The sequence below is a fragment of the Megascapheus bottae genome, chromosome 8 (assembly GCF_031878675.1).
Source record: "Megascapheus bottae isolate mThoBot1 chromosome 8, mThoBot2.hap1, whole genome shotgun sequence".
Classification (NCBI taxonomy): domain Eukaryota; kingdom Metazoa; phylum Chordata; class Mammalia; order Rodentia; family Geomyidae; genus Megascapheus; species Megascapheus bottae.
The window spans coordinates 38,954,575-38,973,765 of NC_143516.1; the positions used below are offsets into that span (position 1 = coordinate 38,954,575).

Genomic DNA, 19,191 nt, shown 5'->3' on the forward strand with positions numbered 1-19,191 from the left:
AAGCTAATGATTTGGGTGGCCATAGAGGGTGAAGTGAACAGTGACCCAGAGAAAAACTGCATGGAAAAATAATACAGGAAAAATGGGGGAAAGTGGGAAGAGATGAAGGTTTCTTTGCCTCTTTCTTGAATGGCACACAATCACTGCAGTGAAAAAAAAAGCTAGCACAAATATTTGAGAATAACTATTAGGATAGAAAGAATATACCTTTGCAGTCAGATTTGCTTGAGTTTTTTCCCTTACCAGCCTTCCTGATGGCTGTGTGGATTTCTACCAAAAGGATTATAATGACAGGCAAATGAGACAAAACATATGTTAAATGCCTAACAGTGCCTGATACTTATTAATTATAATACTGTTCTACCTATATTGTAAATCTGAAATAATAGAATGTAACACATATTAATCTCTAAGTTAAACATTATAGTAAAAACTATTTTCCTAAGTGCCACAATATCAACCAACTTTTTCACCAGTTCTCTTAAGCGTTTAAACTTCAGCCTAAGTGCACTTTCAGGACAAAAACCTTGAACTGAGTCGATCATTATAAGGAAATTATAAAAAGGAAGAGAAAGGAAAAAATACACATTATTCTCAAAGAATATAAATTTGGGAGAAATGGTTCCTGCCCATAGTAGGTGCCTAATTTACATTTAATAATATTTGATATTGTTGAATATATCAGTCTAATAGGGCCATACATATAGAAATTTATAAGTTAAACCAATCTTTCATATGTAGATATCATGTCACAGAAACATTACTGTTTGAATATTCTAAATTATAAATGTTTAAGAGCCCAAAGAAAATATGATGTAGAGCATCAATTTATTAAATGATATGCTCAACTATTTTAGTAAATTAATATAATCTATTATCTTTGATAATTGAGGAGGAAAAGGATAAAGCAAAAATACTGCCTTATAAATAAAACCTAAAACTAGTGCCCAGACAGTATTTCTTTTTCTTCACCCTTGGCAGTATACAAAATATAATAAAATACTGAGGAAAAAATACATATATACATTTTTGCCAGCATACTATAGTGTTATTAGTAAGCCTGTGTTTTAAGTAGATAGGTAGGTAGGCTTGGGAGATAGATACTTATAGTGTCAGGTCAGTCTGATCCACGCAATCATGGCTCGGTGGTAGAGGGGAGTGCTGCTAGCAACCTTGGGCTCACACATACTAGATAAACTTTCTATCAAGCAACAATCTCCAGTTCTAACTTATTATGATTTAAACAGTACTTGAGGAAAAAAAATTAAAGAAGTTTCTTGAAGATTCCCTTAGAAAATACTGAAAATTGCCTTCAAATACATTTTAAATTTGGTAAGACAAAGCAAAATAGAAAAAAAAACTATTGTTTCATGTTATTTTTCTATTTCGTCAGAAGCTATCAATTTGAACAAACACTGAGGTTTGCACTTAACATGACAACAAAAATCTGTGGTACTTTGAAAACCTTCTGGGTCCTTAGAAAACCTTTCAAAGAAGGATATGTACTATGACTGATAGAAAGAAAGATGAAAAGTGAAATGGAATTGGACTGTACAGTTCATTCAGTTTTCTTGCTCCTATGCTTATTTTGAAGTGTATTTGTACATAGCTGGTTCTACTCATATTTTATGCTTTTGGATTTGGATTGTAGTATTTATTTGAGTTGACATATTGAATTACCAAATTTTAAAACAGAAGTATCTTCTTATAGACATTCATACTCCTATTCTCTATCTCCAGAAAGGAAGAAAACAATGCAAAATTGTGTTTTATTAAAATTACACTAATATTTTATGGTAGTTGTGTTTGTGTGTGCATGTGTGTGTAAAGATTAAATAACTTATTGCCTCATTGGTGAGGGAGCCCTCTTTGAACTGCATCCTGCTGCTTTTGACTGCTCTCCTCCTTCTTAGTTTTCTTTAATTGCTTTTTTTTTTGTATCTCTTAGATTTAGATTTTTAACCCTATTTGTAAATTTAATTTGCAGTATTTTCACAATTTTAAGGTTTTAATTTGTGGTACACAAATTAAAGCACTATAATTTAAATATTTGAAGATAATTGAATACTTGAAAGTTGACTGATACAAAACAAGTTTTTAATTGTAGAGGGCAAATACAATTTTTAAACCTGTCCATTATAAGCACTACATATTATCTATACATCAAATATTAGTAAGAATGAATCTAGAGTACTTAAGACCTTTTGGCATAAATTGTATGTGAAATATAATAGTTAATAGATCATGGTTTAATAACTTAAGATAAAAATGATCATACTGGCATTTCTGTCACTGAAGGATAAGATAAACTTTGTTGACTGGGCACCAGTGGCTCATACCTATAATCCTAACTACTCAAGAGGCTGAGATCTGAGGAATTGTGATTTGAAGCTACCTCTGACCGGAAAGTCTATGAGATTCTTATTTCCCATTAACTACCAGTAAAGTCATAATGGGAGCTGTGGCAGTGCCTGTGCCCTGAGTGAAGTCCCAGAACCAAACAAAGGTGGGGGGGGAGGAAGAAATAAAAAGGATTAACCTTGTTCAAGTTTTCTTGAGAAAGTCTAGATAGATTATACTCCTTTTAGTTATACACCAAATTTCAGGACAGGCTAAACAAAAGTTCTATTGGAATGAGTTTGATTTATAATTCCATAGACTAATATATAATATATAATTAAGGAAAATTTGAACATTGAGGGGTTATGGATGGTAGTTGCAGTATTATTCATGTGTTTCCATATATTCATAGTGTAAAGAATACTGGAGATAAGTAGGTTTTTGTGGGGGGGGTTGTTTGTTTTTTTGTTTTTGTTTTTGCCTGGGAGGTGTCCTTGAACTCCTCAGCTCAAGGCTAGCACTCTACTATGTTGAGCCACAATGCCACTTCTGTTTTCTAGTGGTTAATACAAAGAAAGAGTGGGCAGTTTCCATGCTGCTGAGTTTTTCTTACCTTGCCTTTCCTGTTGTTTGGTTCTTCCTTTCTTTCTTCCAATTTTTCTTGTTCCCTAGCAGAGTTAGGTAGTAAAATAATTCTGCTATTACTCCTCAAGAGAATACCAAGCTATATACTATCTTTGATTTACATGAGAGATTAAGTCTAAGTCAGACAGTACATTCCAATCTCAAAATATTTGTTTATTCAGAGAATGTAATAAATTAAGCTAGGGGTTTGGCCTAGTGGGAGAATGTTTACCTAGCATGCATTAAGAGCTTTAGCCTTGAGAAAGCCCAAGGACAGTGCTGAGGCCCCCAAGCCCCAGGAGGAGGGAGAGGGAGAGGGAGAGAATGTAATAAATTCATTCAGGAATATTTCTATATAATGGAATTACTGAATGGTAAGTGGCTACATAACATCAAGATTCTGTTTACTAGTAAAATAGTAACTTTGGTATCATACATAAATTTATATCAAAATATATTTTTAGCCAGGTGAGGTAGTTAGGCCTATAATACCAGCTACTTGGGAGAAAGATATCAGGACAAGAAAGTTACAGTTTGGGACCAGCCTGAGTAAAAAGTTCAAAACCCTATCTGAAAAAAAATAACTAAAAAATGGCTAAGGGAACACAGCTCAAGTGATAGAGCACCTGATTAGCAAGTGTAAAACCCAGTACCACAAACAAAAAAGCAAAGGATTTTTCAAATTAAGAGTTTTAACTAGGGAAAAAATACATCTTTTCCAGTTTCTGTTGTTTAAATAAACAGAAGAATTAGGGGAATCAGGTTATCTATTACTACAAATGAAGTAATCTTGAATTGTGTTCAAATTTGAGTTTATGTAAAAATTATAATTATAGAAATGGCATTTGTTGCTTTTTTCTCTTGAGCATGAAACTTACCTAAGCTAGTAATGATAAGAGAAAAATACACACACACACACACACACACACACACACACACACACCCCTTTGGATAAAGCAGAAGATAGACCTTAGAGCAGCAATGAGGTGAAGAGCAGAAAAAAAGAGGGAAAAAAATTCAGTGAAGTGTTTTTTTTTTTTTTTTAAATGTATAACTTGTTATACAAGCCTCTAGTTATATAGTAGTTTCCAGATGTGGTCTTGTACTTTGTACCCAAGTTAAGAATCTACAACTTAATACCTGCTTAGGAAACAAAGATATCTCTGAAGAAGGTAAATAAAGGTGTTTTAAAGGATCGAAGACCTACAAGTAAAAGATTTTCACGAAGGAAGAGAGGAAGGTTCTTTGAGGTCTGTAACTTAAGGACATATTACAGAACTCAATTCATCATTTCACAGTGATAATCATGAAGCTAGATATGGATGAAAGATCATGATAGTTGTTAGAATGCAATGGAATTTAAAATTTTAGTATGTTTTATGAATGAAAATTATCTTTAGTGTGAATAAAGATTTAAAATTTTGTTATATTTACACTAATGATCATTAATATGCATTTACCCCAAACATTTAACTTTGCTGAAGACTAATTTTATTTTTTAAAAAAGAACAACAACAACTACTTGAGAGTTTAATTCCATCAAGTGTTTGGGCTCAGGATTGGTTAAGTAGGGTTGGTTTTAATTTCAATCAAAAGAATTTTCGAAAAGTCTACCTGAGTAATTCCTTGTGTTTAAAATTCTAAGTTATAGGGGCCTGGAGCATGGCCTAGTGGTAGAATGTTTACCTAACATGCACAAAGCCCTGAGTTTGATTCCAGAGAAAAAAGCCAGAAGTGGTACTGTGATTTAAGTGGTAGAGCTAGCCTTGAAAAGGCTCAAGAACAGTGCCTCAGTCCTGAGTTCAAGCCCAGGACTGGCTAAAGAAATAAATAAATAATAAAATTATAATTATAGACTATCCCAGTTCTTGACTTGTATTCACAAACAGAATGGGGATTTAAGGTTTCGGACATATTTTCACATTTTTATAGGTATAAATGAAATCCAGCAACTTAAAAAATTAAAAAGACGTGGGCAAGTTACCATTTCTGTTTTACAAATTTATAAAGTATTAATAGTGACAGCCACTTTTAATGTAAAATTCTCAGTGACTGATATGTAAGAGTTAAGTTACCGATCTTTTTTATGTTGGCTTGGAAAACCTCACCACACACTTTTAGCACATTGAGTTTTTAGTGTAAAAAATGATTTTCTAATTTAAAACCACTGATACTTTTTAGAATAGTGCTTATTTGTAAGTGTGGATAGTGGCCTGTATTTCTAAATCCTTGTGTAAAGGTTTAAAATACTGTGTATGTTTAAAAGAAGAAACACTAAATTATAGGAGAAAAACAGCAACTGCAAAGATTTGTTTAATTCTAAAAATTGAAGAAGTGAAAAAAGTACAGGTCAACTAAGAACAATCTTAAAGTTCAACACTAAAGGGATCTTATTGTATCCAAAACATGATGTTGAAAAGGATAAAAGTGCTTAGCAGACAAGCTATATATATAAAAACAGGAAGATATGAGCTGGAGGAGACAAAGCTTGACAGAATTAGTAAGCAGAAGTTATCTTATAAACCAGCATTTATTCTAAATGAAATGTTTTAATGACAGCAGTTTTTTTTCTTTTCTGAGAATGCATAAATCATATAAATCTAACAAATCCCACTCCTACACTTAAAGATGTTCTTTGGTTTAAAAGCTGAAACGTTGCTGGTTTCCTGATCAAATATTAAATATAGGGGCTGGGAGTTTGGCCTAGTGGTAGAGTGCTTGTCTAGCATGCACGAAGACCCGGGTTCAATTCCCCAGTACCACATACATAGAAAAAAGCTGGAAGTGGTGCTGAGGCTCAAGTGGTAGAGCTCTAGCCTTGAGAATGTCCGAGGACAGTGCTCAGGCCCTGAGCTCAAGCCCAGGACTGGCAAAAAAAAAAAAAAAAAAAAATATATATATATATATATATATATATAGTTCTGTTTCTCATGAATAAATTTAAAAATTTATATTAGTTTAATATTAGCCTTTTTTGGTTAGGGAGAAACTTCAAGGTTTAATATGTGTCACATACCTGTTACTTTGATAACTAATCTTTCTACTAAAATATGCCCATTCTTGATTATAATTTAAAAAGACATTTGGTTAAAATAGCCATTAATTTGAGATTTCTTAAATTTCAAAAACTTGTCTACAATGAAACTTACTTACCTTGTTTTAAAGAGACAAAAGTTGCCATCTTCCCTAATACTTTTTTCTTTTCTCACTGTTCTCAGACTACCCTGTTGCCTTGCTATGAATGCTTTAACAGCCTTTCTTTTCTTTTCCTTTTCCTTTCTATTCATTTTTTTCCTTAGCAGGATTTCTAACTCATCTCACTGCCTCTGGTTTTGCCCCCTTCTAAGAATACTTTTTTTTCCTAAACATTAGCTGAAATCTGTCACTATTATTTAGAACTTTCAATAACTCCACTTAGTATCCTTAAAGAATGAAATTCATATTTCTTAATGAAGTTTGAAGATCCTCCTTTCCCTCCCTACTGTTTATCTTTTACCTATATTCCTCCCATTAATCTTCTTCCTCTCTACTCCAGACCCAGTGAATTTATTTTGTTTTCTCAAAGTACTACTCTTTTCTGTTCCTAGGCCCTTTATACATGCTGAGTTCTTTGGTAAGACTGCCTCCAATCTCTCAAATCCTTCCCTGAATTTTCTTGCCAGGGCCTCTGCTAATGCTCAAAGTTCCAGCTCACATGTCTCTTCCTTCAGGAAGCCTGTTTTAAACTACTATTCCAAGTCTGAACTGCCTTAATGTTTCATAGTTATATGCCAAGAGCAAGTCATTTGGCCTTACTCTGCTTTTCCAAGTCTGGACTGCCATAATGTTTCATAGTTATATGCCAAGAGCAAGTCATTTGGCCTTACTCTGCTTTTACAAGGGTGTTCGACTTGTTTTTGAGGAAAAGAAGGCTGAAAGCAAGTCTGCTAAGCACAAATGCAAGGGCAATAAATCTTACTTTGACACAGCGGAGATGACCAAAACATCTTTAGAGGAAAAGAAATATGTCAGAATCATTTTACTTCTCTGATCGGATTCCAAGATTCTTCTAAATAGAAATACAATATTGAAATGTTTTAATAGCAGACTTTGTAAAAATATGTGCTGGTCTGAACTAATAACCTGTGGTAAATTTCCCAAGCATAATCTTTTATAATCATTCTTCTGTGCTCAAGATGCTCCTCTTTTCCACACATAGTTATTATGTGCCTATAGATGTCCTGCACTGGATACCTTCAGAGTCCAGGGAAGTTCTTGGAAAAACTCAAGCTTTGTACTAAACTAAAACATTTCCAGAAATAAAATTATGCAATGATAAATGATACATGTAGGCCAAATGATACATAGGTTGGAACACTTCTTGGTTATTGTATATTTTTTTATGTTGGAAAGTAAAAAGACTAAAATTCTCCAGTATTATTATTATTTTTTTTTTTGCCAGTCCTGGTTTTGGGCTCAGGGCTTGAGCACTGTCCTTGGACTTTCTCAAGGCTAGCACTCTACCACTTGAGCCTCAGCACCACTTCCGGCTTTTTGCTATGTATGTGGTACCGAGGAATCGAACCCGGGTCTTTGTGCATGCTAGGCAAGCACTCTACCACTAGGCCAAACAATTAATTTCAATATATCTGGAATGTTTCTTTAGTAAGTTTTTACCAGGCTGCAAATACCAGTTAACATAAGTATGCAGTTTGCAATTTTAACTTACATTTTAATTACGTTAAATCACTGAGGTCAGCTAAATGTATGTTTTTCCCTATGTCTCCTAGAAAACAGGAAGGTAAGCACTGGAGAATGATTTTAGTTGTACAAACAAAGTTATAGTAGCTGCTAAATAACTGTTATAACTTTGGAAAACAGAATTGTAGTTCAACTCTTGCAAATTCAAAATGGTCTCTTTTTTTTGTACTTCCCTTATTTTAAAACTAGCTTTAACAGCTCACAACTCTATATGCCAAGTGATTTTTGTTTCCAAATTATTCAATCTCTTGAAGGGTATATCCTATTGCTGTAAATTGAATGACTATACTAGGTTTGTTTTGTTTGTGGTTGAATGGACATTTGATTATGCTGTTTACTTCTGTGGTTTTTGCTTAGTGGAAGAGAGCCTAGAAACTTCTTTGGCCTTTTTTTTTTTCTGCTCATTAACCCCAACTACTTCTTGGCCAATAAAATTACATATTGTATTGTGCATTTACCTATTTTTAAAAGCAGTTTATGAGAGCATACAACATTTATTTGGAGATGATAAATAATAGGTAACTATACTGAACCTGTGACTTTTAAAACATCTCAGCCTAAGAGCTGTTAAGAGTGATATTGTAACCTTACTGGTAATACTGAAACCTATTTTCATTTAGAACACCCCTAGTTTTGTTCATCTGTCCATATTTATTGATTTAAGTTCACTTATTTCCCTCTGTCTTGATGTTCCAACATTTCCCTCCTTAAGCTAAGCATGTAACAGGCAAAAACAATACGGAAAAAGATCTCATTTAGCCATTGATTTAAAATAGAGAGAGGGAGAGGAAGGGAGAGAGAGGGGGGGGGGAAGGGGAGGGAGAGCACTATGAAATGAAGTTATATTAACACAGTACCTCACACATTTTGGGTTTAGACCCAATAAGTTCATTTATGTGCTCCTTGTAACCTCATTTTCCCCAAGTTCTTCATTGATTTCAGAGAAGTAATTGGTTTTTCCTTGTAAAAAAGAGTGCTTAGAATTCCACTACTTAACATTTACCCAATCGTCCAGAAACAAGGACATACTAAATCCACTAGCACAACGCTGTTCATTGCAGCACCGTTTACTATAGCAAAAATGTGGAACCAACCCAAATGACCCTCAGTTGATGAGTGGATCAACAAGATGTGGTATTTATACAGGATGGAATTCTATGCTGCTGTCAGAACGACATAGCGCCATTTGTAAGGAAATGGAAAGACTTAAAAAATCATATTAAGTGAAGTAAGCCAGAATCAAAGGAACTTAGGCTCAATGGTTTCCCTCATTTGTCATAATCAGTAGAAACCTTGGGCTCTCCTAGCAGAGATTTACAATAGAACAAAACCTAGATACATAAGGCCATACAGTATGGCGCTAAATGAAAGGACCTCCAGGATATAGAAACAAAAGCCATATAATGAGTGATTGTTGTCCTTAATGTACTATGTTATCTCTCATCTCTTTTGCTGTCCCTTGATAATCTCATATTGTTACACTATTTCACCTTGTTATCTGATATATTTTATATATGCTTAATTGATTATTTGAAATTGGATAGGGAAGGGGGGAAATCAAGATGGTGGGGAGGAGGAATGGAGACCATGACATGAGAAAGAGTTATCAATGTTTGTGAAGTAATGCACCTTCTATCTGGTGAATATAATGTACAATATATGTGAATATAATTACAATAAAAATATATGGGTAAAAAAGAGTGCTTAGGAGAGACTATTACATATTGCAAAGCTTTCATATTTTGGAAGAGAAAGATAATTCAAATATCTGCTACCAAGGCTTATTATCTGTGTAGATGAATACATAGCTTGCCAAAAATAGATTTTTCATTGAATTTAGGCCATGATCTCATACTTGTTTCTGCACTCTGCTGCCTGGTCACTTGTTCGGGCATCAGTGGACAGGAAGAAGGGAAATTTCAATCATTTATAAGTTGTATAGAGAACTCCGTTCCTCCTGTTGCTGTGTGGGTCAGTCTAGAGATTGGTATGCCTTTGCCCCTAGGTAAATGGCCTAGGTGGAGGGAGGGTTGGCCCTGCATCTTACGCGGCGTCAGCACATGCTCACATCCCGGCCCGGCCCACCAAGCCTGTTCTTGACCTCAGAATTAGCTCATCCGGCTTGTTTTTCGTCTGGGCCGCGCTGGGCCCCGCTTCGCCCGGCCTCTCCGCGCTCAGGGGGCGGGCTCTGCGGCGACGCGGGCCGGCATTGGTGAGGGCGTCCTCCGGGGCGGTGGAGAGACAGGCCGAGGCGGGGCCTGCCGGCTTGTTTGTCGGCGCGGCCCCGCCCCGCCCCCGCCGCCCGCGCTGCCCGGAGCGCTGCGGTGGAGAACCTCGGCGGCCGCCCAGCGCTCGCTCGACTCCTCGCGCTCGCTCGCTCGCTCGCCTCCTCCAGCTCCGCCGCCGCCGCCGTCCCGCGCCGACATGCGCCTGGCCTCCGCGGCGAACGAGGCGTATACTGCCTCGCTGGCCGTCTCGGAGCTGCTGGGCTGCAAGCAGTGCGGCGGGGGCCGCGGCCAGGACGAGGTATCCGGGCGAGGGGCTGGGTGGGCGGGCGGGTTACCTGGCCGAGCTGCGGCGCTGCGCGGAGGTCTCGCCGCCCCCAACATTCGCACGCTAACAGCACCCGAAAACGCTCCCCGGGAGGGGCGTCCGCGGCGGGCCCGGCTCCCCTGCCCGACACCCTCAGGGAAAGGACGACAGGTGTTTAGGGGGAGACCCTTTCTACCGCGTCGACCCAGGACGAAAGGATTGGGAGACGCAGCCGTCTCGGTGGCTAAATGGAAGCCCCGAAACACGAATAGAGTCTCGCAAAGCTCCAGAGCTACGGTAAAACAGCCTGTGGATTTTTCCCACTGGCATCTTGTCACAACAGATTACGCAGCCACCCTCGTCCCCAGCCCCTCGTACTTTAAAAGAGAACAAGGAAATACATTTGAATCAATTAAAAGATTATATTGCCTGAAATAAACTATGTTCTGCAAGCTCTGTGATGCATCCCTCCCTGTCGTTTCTGAATTGGCCTTCAGAGAGAACTATGTCATTGTAACATTTTTTCTAAGTGGGTGCAAATAGGATGCTGTTTGAAAATTAATCATATGACCTTAGTTAAATATAAATCTTTAAAAGGCTTTCATTCAACGGGTGATGGAGAAAATTGAATTTGAATTGAAATCAGAATGTTGTACTGCCTTAACTGAAGAAATGTAAAGAAATAATTTCTCTGCATCTTTAAATGACTCAGGTTTAGTGTAATTATCTTTTTATAAATGGGATCTGTGTTATCAGTACACTGTATATTCATGAAGACTTAAATGAATCCCATGTCGGTTGTAGAACAACAAATATTTTTCTAGATTTTGACATTTATGTATGTATTACATGTTCCTTGTTTACAGATAACAAAACAGCCTTTGAAAATCTTACAGGAGCTGGGGATATAGCTCAGTGGAAGAATACCTGCCTAGTATGTAAAGACCCAGCATTTGATCCCCAGCATGCATGAATAAATAAATATCTCATAATAAAGAGAAGAAATTGAAGTAGCATAACAGATTGTTTCTATTTTGTGTAGAAATGAGCCCCAGTCATCTTGCCTAAACAGATCTTTCATTTCAGGCTGTGGTTAGGTGCAGATTCCTTATTCTTGCCCCATCTAGAATTTCTAAATATAGCCATGTAAACTACAAGATAGACATGTTAGCTTGTATACTGATTATAAGATAGGTAGAATTGTGTTCAGGAAACCAGGATGGATGGATGCAGTCAAATTTCATTTTTAATACATCTAACGTGGGAAGAAAAATTAGGAATTATTGTCTTAAAGGAAAACTAGTTATTTTACAAAAAAAAAATAATGACATAGTTGTCTCAAAGAGCAAGTTTCCACAATGCTTTTGAAAACTTTCCAGGAATGGAACTCCTAAGCAAAGTGTGGAGCATGCATAAGGCCAAGTCAGTCTTGTAAATTATCTATTTGCTTGTGTGTTTATTTTGATGCTAGGCATTAAATTCAGGGCCAGTACATGTTGGGCAAGTGCTCTACTGTTGGACTACATCCCAAGCCCCCAAATAATACCTTTGAGTAGTTTTTATTTTTCTAAAATATAGTTCATAAAAATCACAAGGAAATACCTGAACTCTCTGGTTTTTTAAATACTCTGGTAGTGTCATTTTAGAAATACTAGTAAGTTTTGCTGTTATCACAGTGTTTCTTTGTAAAACTTGTAAATCTCATTTCTAATTAAATTAAATTAAATTTTTTGAATGTCAAAGAACAATACCCAACTATGAACAATGGGGTTTTTTTTAGAAAAAGAAGAGTGGAATTGGGACTTTAACTTTTTGTGTAATGTTTCTTTTACTTTGTTCAAATGAGTTTCAATAAGTACACATGGCTTTATAAAAGCTTGTTGGTTGGTTGACTGATGTCTTTTTTCCCAATCTGTGTGTGTGTGTCTGTCTTTCTCTCTGTGTCTCTTCTCTCTCCTCTTTTTTTTTTTTTTTCCCTTTCCTTTCCTGTTGCTGGTCTAGGAGCTTGAACTTGGGGTTTTCTTTGCTCAATGGTAGCACTCTACCACTTGAACCACAGTTCCACTTCTGGGTTTTTGGTAGTTAATTGGAGATAGGGGTGTCTAATGGACTTTCCTGCCCTGGCTGCCTTTAAACTGGGATCCTTAGATCTCAGCCTCCTGAGTAGCTAGGATTATATGCATGTGCCACTAGTACCAAGTGGTTGAGCCTTAAGGCAGGGTCTCACTGTATACCTTAGAAGTTCACTATGTAGCCTAGACTGTCCTGAACTAGAGATCATTAGCCTCCCAAGTGCTAGGAGGTGGGTGGTGTGGACCAGCCGGGCCCAAATGCAATTTTTAATTTTTTTAAATAAGGTTAATATCAATGCTGTGATTATCGATCATATACATAGAACAACCAGGCAAGTTTTTTTAGACAGGTACTAAGTACAGAAAAAATGATATACTTTATTTTTCAAATACATATGAGCTTTATTTCATTTTATATATATAGAAAACCAGTCTTTCACATAAACATAGTGATATAGATTCATAAATGCTTTTAAATCTGATTAGAAGTCCTTTCAGTCTGAAAATACTGATTCTCCCCCACCACTCTCAACCTTGAACTCAGAGTCTCACACTTGTTATGCAGATATCTTACTAATTGGGCCGTGCTCCAGTCCTTTTTCTAAATTGGAAGTTATGAAATGCATTTAGTGTGGCTTATCACTCCATGAGCATAGTATCTGCTTCACAGAATGATAAAAGGGTCAATCTAAGACCGACTTGTTTTTCAGGAAGATCACAAAGAATTCACTTCATGTGTAGACAGCTGAACAGTACTGAAAGGCTGCAGGCATAGTTCAAGTGTTGCTCACACTCATACAAACAACTAAAAAGTAGGCTGACTCACTCTTAATGTTGTGGTGCACCATGTGTGTAATTTGTAAAGAAAATTCTGTAGTTATATAACAAGGTATTGGGAGTACTGGATACAATTGTTACATTATCATCATCATCATCATCATCATCATCATCATCGTCTTCATCCCTCTTTCACAAATTAGGTCCTATAATTTAGTTCATTTTCATTTACTAAAAAGTAGGGTTGTGATTTGGGCCCATACCTTATTCTTCTGTACTTTTCCCGTCATTGCTTGGGGAGATAGTACATAGTAGTATTTGTTTTACCAACATTATTCTATTTTCGTGCTGTAAAAAAAAAATTTTTATAAGCTAGGCGAGGTGGCTCACACCTGTAATTCTAGCTACTCAGGAGGCTGAGATCTGAGGATCAAGGTTCAAAGCTAGCACAGGCACAAAAAGACCTGAGACTTATCTCCAATTAACCTCTAGAAAATGGGAAGTGGGGCTTGGCTCAAGGGTAGGGTGGCAGCCTTGAGCTGAAGAGCTCAGAGACAGCACCCAGGCCCAGGGATAGGATGTAGCCTTGAGCTGAAAAGCTCAGGACAGCACCCAGCACCCACAAAAAAAAAAAATCTTTATAAAAGTTCCAGTGAGAATTAATGTTCAATTGGGTCACCTGTTTGCTTTTCCCAGAAGTGAGTTTGTGTACAATGGCAGACTGGAGTGACTACACTTCTTGTCAGTATCAGTCTCAGAGCTCATTCATAGCACTTCAGACATTTCAACTTATCTTTGTGTCTTCTGTTGGACATGAGATTAAGTAAAAAAGGTCATGTCATGTTCTTGAGTCCCTATCATGTACACAATCTACAGCCTCCCAAATAAGTCAATTTATGTGATATTAGAATTGGACTATTTCTTATTATGTCAGTCTTGGCCAACCTTTTCTATTTAGGAATTAAGATTTAAAAATCCATCTCCCTTTCTCATCTCTGTTCTTCCCTTCTCCTTTCCCCCAATTTTATCCCTCACCCCATATCTCACAACTTTTTCAATTTATCTGAAAAATGATCTGGCAGTACCAGAATACTTGTGTACAAGTTTGAGCTAAACAAAATTCTGTTTCACCTAAAATTAAGAGTCGAATAAGATAATAAAAGGAGAATCTTGAATGCCAGGGACTTTTCAGTTTTGCCATTCTCCTGACACAACTCTTTTGCCATACTGATATCTCATCAGAAAAATGAATATAATCTCAACACTAAGAGAACTGAAAAATAGGTCTCTAGTCCATACCAAAGAATCTTTGCTTTTTTTTTTTTACCTTTTATGATTACCTTTTTTTTCTTACTTTATCTTCACATTATAATGTTGACATAGTGCATTGGAAAAGAATATTTCTAAAGATAATGGAAATATTTGGTCATTGAAAGTATGAGGAAAAGGGCCATTGAATTTAACAATGTGGGTGGGTTTATAAGTGTTTGAGAATGACTTATGATCACTATAGAGTTGCTGTATCTATAAGAAAAATCCTGTTTCTGAGCCTGGGATAGTGGCTCACACCTGTAATCCTACCTATTCAGGAGGCTGAGAACTGAGGATCGAGGATCGAGGTTCAAAGCCAGCGCCGGCACTAAAGTCCTTGAGACTTTTATCTCCAATTGACCTCTAGGAAAAAAAACGGAAGTGGCGCATTGTGGCTCCAGGGGTAGAAGAGTAGCCTGGAGCTGAAGAGCTCAGGGACAATGCCCAGGCCCAGAGTTAAAGCCCCATGATGGGGGGGGGGGGGGAATCCCACTTCTGGAGCACCCCAACCTACCTTCTTAACATTGTAAAATTATTTTGTAATAATTTGGTATATAGAGTATACATTTGATATTGAAATAAGGCCAGAATAATATAATTTGGCCTCATTGTTTTGAAGCCCATGTGGTATTAATTTGTACACATTTAAGCAAATACCTCCCACATGCTGCTAATGTATTTACAGGATAAAGTCATAGAAATGAAATTACTAAACCTTTTCTTTGTCTTTATAAATAATATATACATACTTTGCCCTTTTTTCTATCCCCCCACCATGAAGATGTTTGAATATATATATTGTATACATAGAATTTGCAAGAATTGCATGCTCATCTACTGGTCATGCTGAACTTCAGTGAAACCCTACTCCTGATGGTCACTTAGTTTGCTCTCAAGGAACAATGTTGACACCGAAAAGAGAGTTGTGACTCAGACTATGTGACTTAACTGTTGATCAATATTGCAACTGTAGAGGTTTTGAAATATTTGTATTCTTTGTATCTTTATTAGCATATAGCATATATTAATTGTGCAAAGGAGTTCCATTGTCACACATGTATACAATGTATCCCCACACTTTCCCCATCCCATCCCCCTTCTTAAAACAATTTCAACAGGTTTCATTGTTACATTTTCTACATACAACTAAACTAAATAGGCCCAGGAGTGTGACCCATGGGGAAGGGAGTTTAGCCTAGTGGTAGAGTGCTTGCCTAGCTTGCACAAAGAGCCGGGTTCGATTCCTTGGTACCACATACATAGGAAAAAAAAGACCGAAATGGTGCTGTGGCCCAAGTGGTAGAGCTCTAGCCTTGAGAAAGCCCAAGGACAGTGCCCAGACCCTGAGTTCAAGGTCCAGGACTGGCAAAAAAACAAACAAACAAAAAAAAAAAAAACAAGAAAGAAAGAAAAAGAATGCTTGCCTAGCATGCACAAAGCCCTGGGTTCAATTCCTCAGCACCACATACACAGAAAAGCCAGAAGCCTTAAGTGGTAGAGTGCTAGCTCTGAGAAAGCTCAAGGACAGTGTCCAGGCCTTGAGTTCAAGCCCCAGGACTGGCAAAAACAAAAAAGAAAATATTCATCCTCATTCATCCTCTTCATTAGCACTCGTACTCCTCCTGGGCCCCCACGCCAGTAGGTGCTGAATTTACTTTCCTGTCATGTATTTTTTGTAGTGAGTATTAATGTACCAAGGGATTTCACTATGGTATTTTAGATGTGCTTATGTTACTCAGAATAACCCTATTGCTTCCCCCATTCCATCAACCCCCTATTAACACATTTCATTGAGGTTCTTTCCTACATGCTGCTTTCATATACAGTTCTGTTTCAAAACTACTCTCATCTTTTTTTTTCCATTGACCCTAAATAATCCTGTATTTAGAGAATCATAGTCTAAATGTGTTTGTAGCCTACATATCTAGGCATATGTATGCCTGTTCATGTCCATGAATAAACTATCATTTTTCCACTATACCCCATCCTAAACAGAGCCTATTATGACTTTTTTTTAATCTTAGGCAGTCTTTTTGTATTTTTAAAAAAGGAATATCTACAGCATACAGATATTTTATTGTTGAATTTTGAGCATTTTCTAAAGCTATTTAATTTTCTTTGAACATCCTGTGGTATTTTCTTTAAGAACATTCAAGGTTTGGGGCCGGGAGTTTGGCCTAGTGGTTGAGTGCTTGCCTAGCAAGCACAAAGAAAGAAAGAAAAAGAATGCTTGCCTAGCATGCACAAAGACCCGGGTTCGATTCCTCGGCACCACATACATAGAAAAAAGCCAGAAGTGGTGCTGAGGCTCAAGTGGTAGAGCTCTAGCCTTGAGAAAGTCCAAGGACAGTGCCCAGGCCCTGAGCTCAAGCCCAGGACTGGCAAAAAAAAAAAAAAAAAGAACAGTCAAGGTTTTTTTGTTGAATTATATTATGTGTTTTTAAATATTTAGACATTTGTTTTGTGAATTGCAAATATCTTTCCTAATTTTCTGTTCACATTGACTCATTTTTTCACATGTGCAAGTCTTTATGTCATTAGATTTATCAATCTTCTATTTTATGTCTCTCAGTTTTATAGCATTCTTAGGCCTACTAAGTGTTTTATAGTATTAGTATTTCTTTGGTGGTATTTTTTTTAATATTTAGCTCTGATTTCTTGTGAAAAACTATGGTTTAGGGTTCTAACTTAGCTTTTTTTTAGTTTTTTGTGAGGTTTTTTTTTTTTGTTTTTTTTTTTTTTACCAGTCCTGGGGCTTGAACTCAGGGCCTAAACACTATCCTTGGGTTTTCTCAAGGCCAGAGCTCTACCACTTGAGCCACCGCACCACTTCCAACTTTTTCTATATATGTGGTACTGAGGAATCCAACCCAGGTTTTCATGCACGCTGGGCAAGCACCTTTTTTATAAGTGGCTATTCAGTTGTCTCCAAATCACTTGTCAAATAATCCATTTTTCCCATATTAAAAGTGACACTTTTCCATATACTAAAGTCCTAAGTATGTCTTAGTTATGAAATGAGTAATAAACCCTTAAGACTAAAATGCATTTTAAAATAATTTTCAGAGATTAAAGAAATGAGGATGGATAAATGTTCATTTTTAATAGTTTTATACTTTCTAACCACTAAATTTTAAAAAACTATATACCATCAAAATGTGTTTAAAATATATGTGCTGGGTCAGAGATTCAGCCATTAGAAACACTAATGGAGTCATCCTTTATATAAAGAACTGTCAAGGTGATATACTGAACAACAGGAGCATGTTTTCTTCTGCCATTTATTATAGGCTTTTAAAATAGTCACACAACTGACTAGTGAATTTAGTGTCTCTCTGATGAGGTGCATATTATGGATTATCTTCATTATACATGTGCAGTAACTAGAAGAAACCACTAACTGACAGTAAAAGAATGGACATATTCAGGGCCAGGAGTTTGGCCTAGCAGTAGAGTGCTTGCCTAGCATGCACGAAGACTCAAGTTCAATTCCTCAGTACCCCACATACATAGCAAAAAGCTGGAAGTGGTGCTGAGGCTCAAGTGGTAGAGTGCTAGCCTTAAGAAAGTCCGAGGACAATGCTCAGGCCCTGAGCCCAAGCCTAGGACTGGCAAAAAAAAAAAAAAAAAAAAAAAAGAATGGACATATCCATTTTATGGGTTCAGTTGGATATTTAAATATATACCCTGGGGCCGGGAGTTTGGCCTAGTGGTTAAAGTGCTTGCCTAGCATGCATGAAGACCCGGGTTCGATTCCTCGCTACCACATACATAGAAAAAAAAAAAGCTGGAAGTGGTGCTGAGGCTCAAGTGGTAGAGCTCTAGCCTTGAGAAAACCCAAGGACAGTGCTCAGGCCCTGAGCTCAAGCCCAGGACTGGCAAAAAAATAAAAAATAAAATAAAATAAATAAATATATACCCTATTAGGGATCTAAAACTTGATTTCTCCTGCTGAAAATTCAGTTTTGTCATGCATGCTTAATTTTTTTTTTAAACTATTCTTCTCTTTCATTCACTTCAAGCAAATTTCTGGACCCACTGTTAGATGTTCTCTGCTCCCTCTTGTTTTTCTTTAGAAGGGAAGCATGTGGATTATATCCTGAAAGTCTTCTGGAAACAGTGGGAAAAGAAGAGAAATAATATTTGTATGTAATGATAAAAGCAGGGGTTAACGTTTAGTTGTGTAATCTCTAAAAGTTTTCTTTTTTCTTTTTCTTTTATTTATTTATTTTGTCCTGGGGCTTAAACTAAGGACCTGAGCACTTTAGCTTTTTAGCTCTGAGCTTTTTAGCTCAAAGCTAGTGCTCTGCCGCTTGGCCAGTTCTGCTTCCAACTTTTTGATAGTTAATTGGAGATAAGAGCCTCATGGACTTTTCTGCCTGGGCTGACTTCAAAACTGCAATTCTCAGAGCTCAACTTCCAGAGTAGCTAGGATTACAGGCGTCAGCCACTAGTGCCCAATCATCTAAAACACTGTTTTTAAATGAGACTGGATTAATAAGACATGGGCTTTGCTAAGGAAGTGGGAATAATATGCTTTTATTTCTGAAAGTACACTGTGTTGGAAAGGACAGGTTCTAACAAGTAGGTATTTCCTATTAATCGTGCTACATATAAAATTCTAGATTCACTATGTCAAAAACGTTGAAAACCATTTATTTCAGATTTAGTTGAGTTCTCTAAATGGATTACAGGCAGGATGAATAGCATCTCATAAATAAAAAAGTGTTTTGTGGTTTTTGAGGGGTTTTTTTTTTTGGTTTAGGGGTTTTTTTGCCAGTCCTGGGCCTTGAAC

The 19,191-nt window shown here is 36.9% G+C and overlaps 1 protein-coding gene across 3 annotated transcripts in view; it reads left to right on the forward strand.

Annotated features, from left to right (window-relative positions):
- The window catches only part of Sesn1 (sestrin 1), a 91,233-nt gene that overhangs the window by 54,360 nt on the left and 17,682 nt on the right, over positions 1 to 19,191 (forward strand). Inside the window, exon 1 of one of the 3 annotated variants that reach the window (XM_090338316.1) lies at positions 10,037 to 10,230. The exons of 1 other annotated variant lie outside the window; for it this stretch is intronic. In XM_090338316.1, the coding sequence (XP_090194442.1) occupies positions 10,129 to 10,230 (102 nt within the window). In that variant the 5' untranslated portion in view covers positions 10,037 to 10,128. Of the gene's footprint in view, positions 1 to 10,036; positions 10,231 to 10,387; positions 10,534 to 19,191 lie in introns of those variants that run through there. One more of the 3 variants, XM_090338318.1, reaches the window with a different exon arrangement.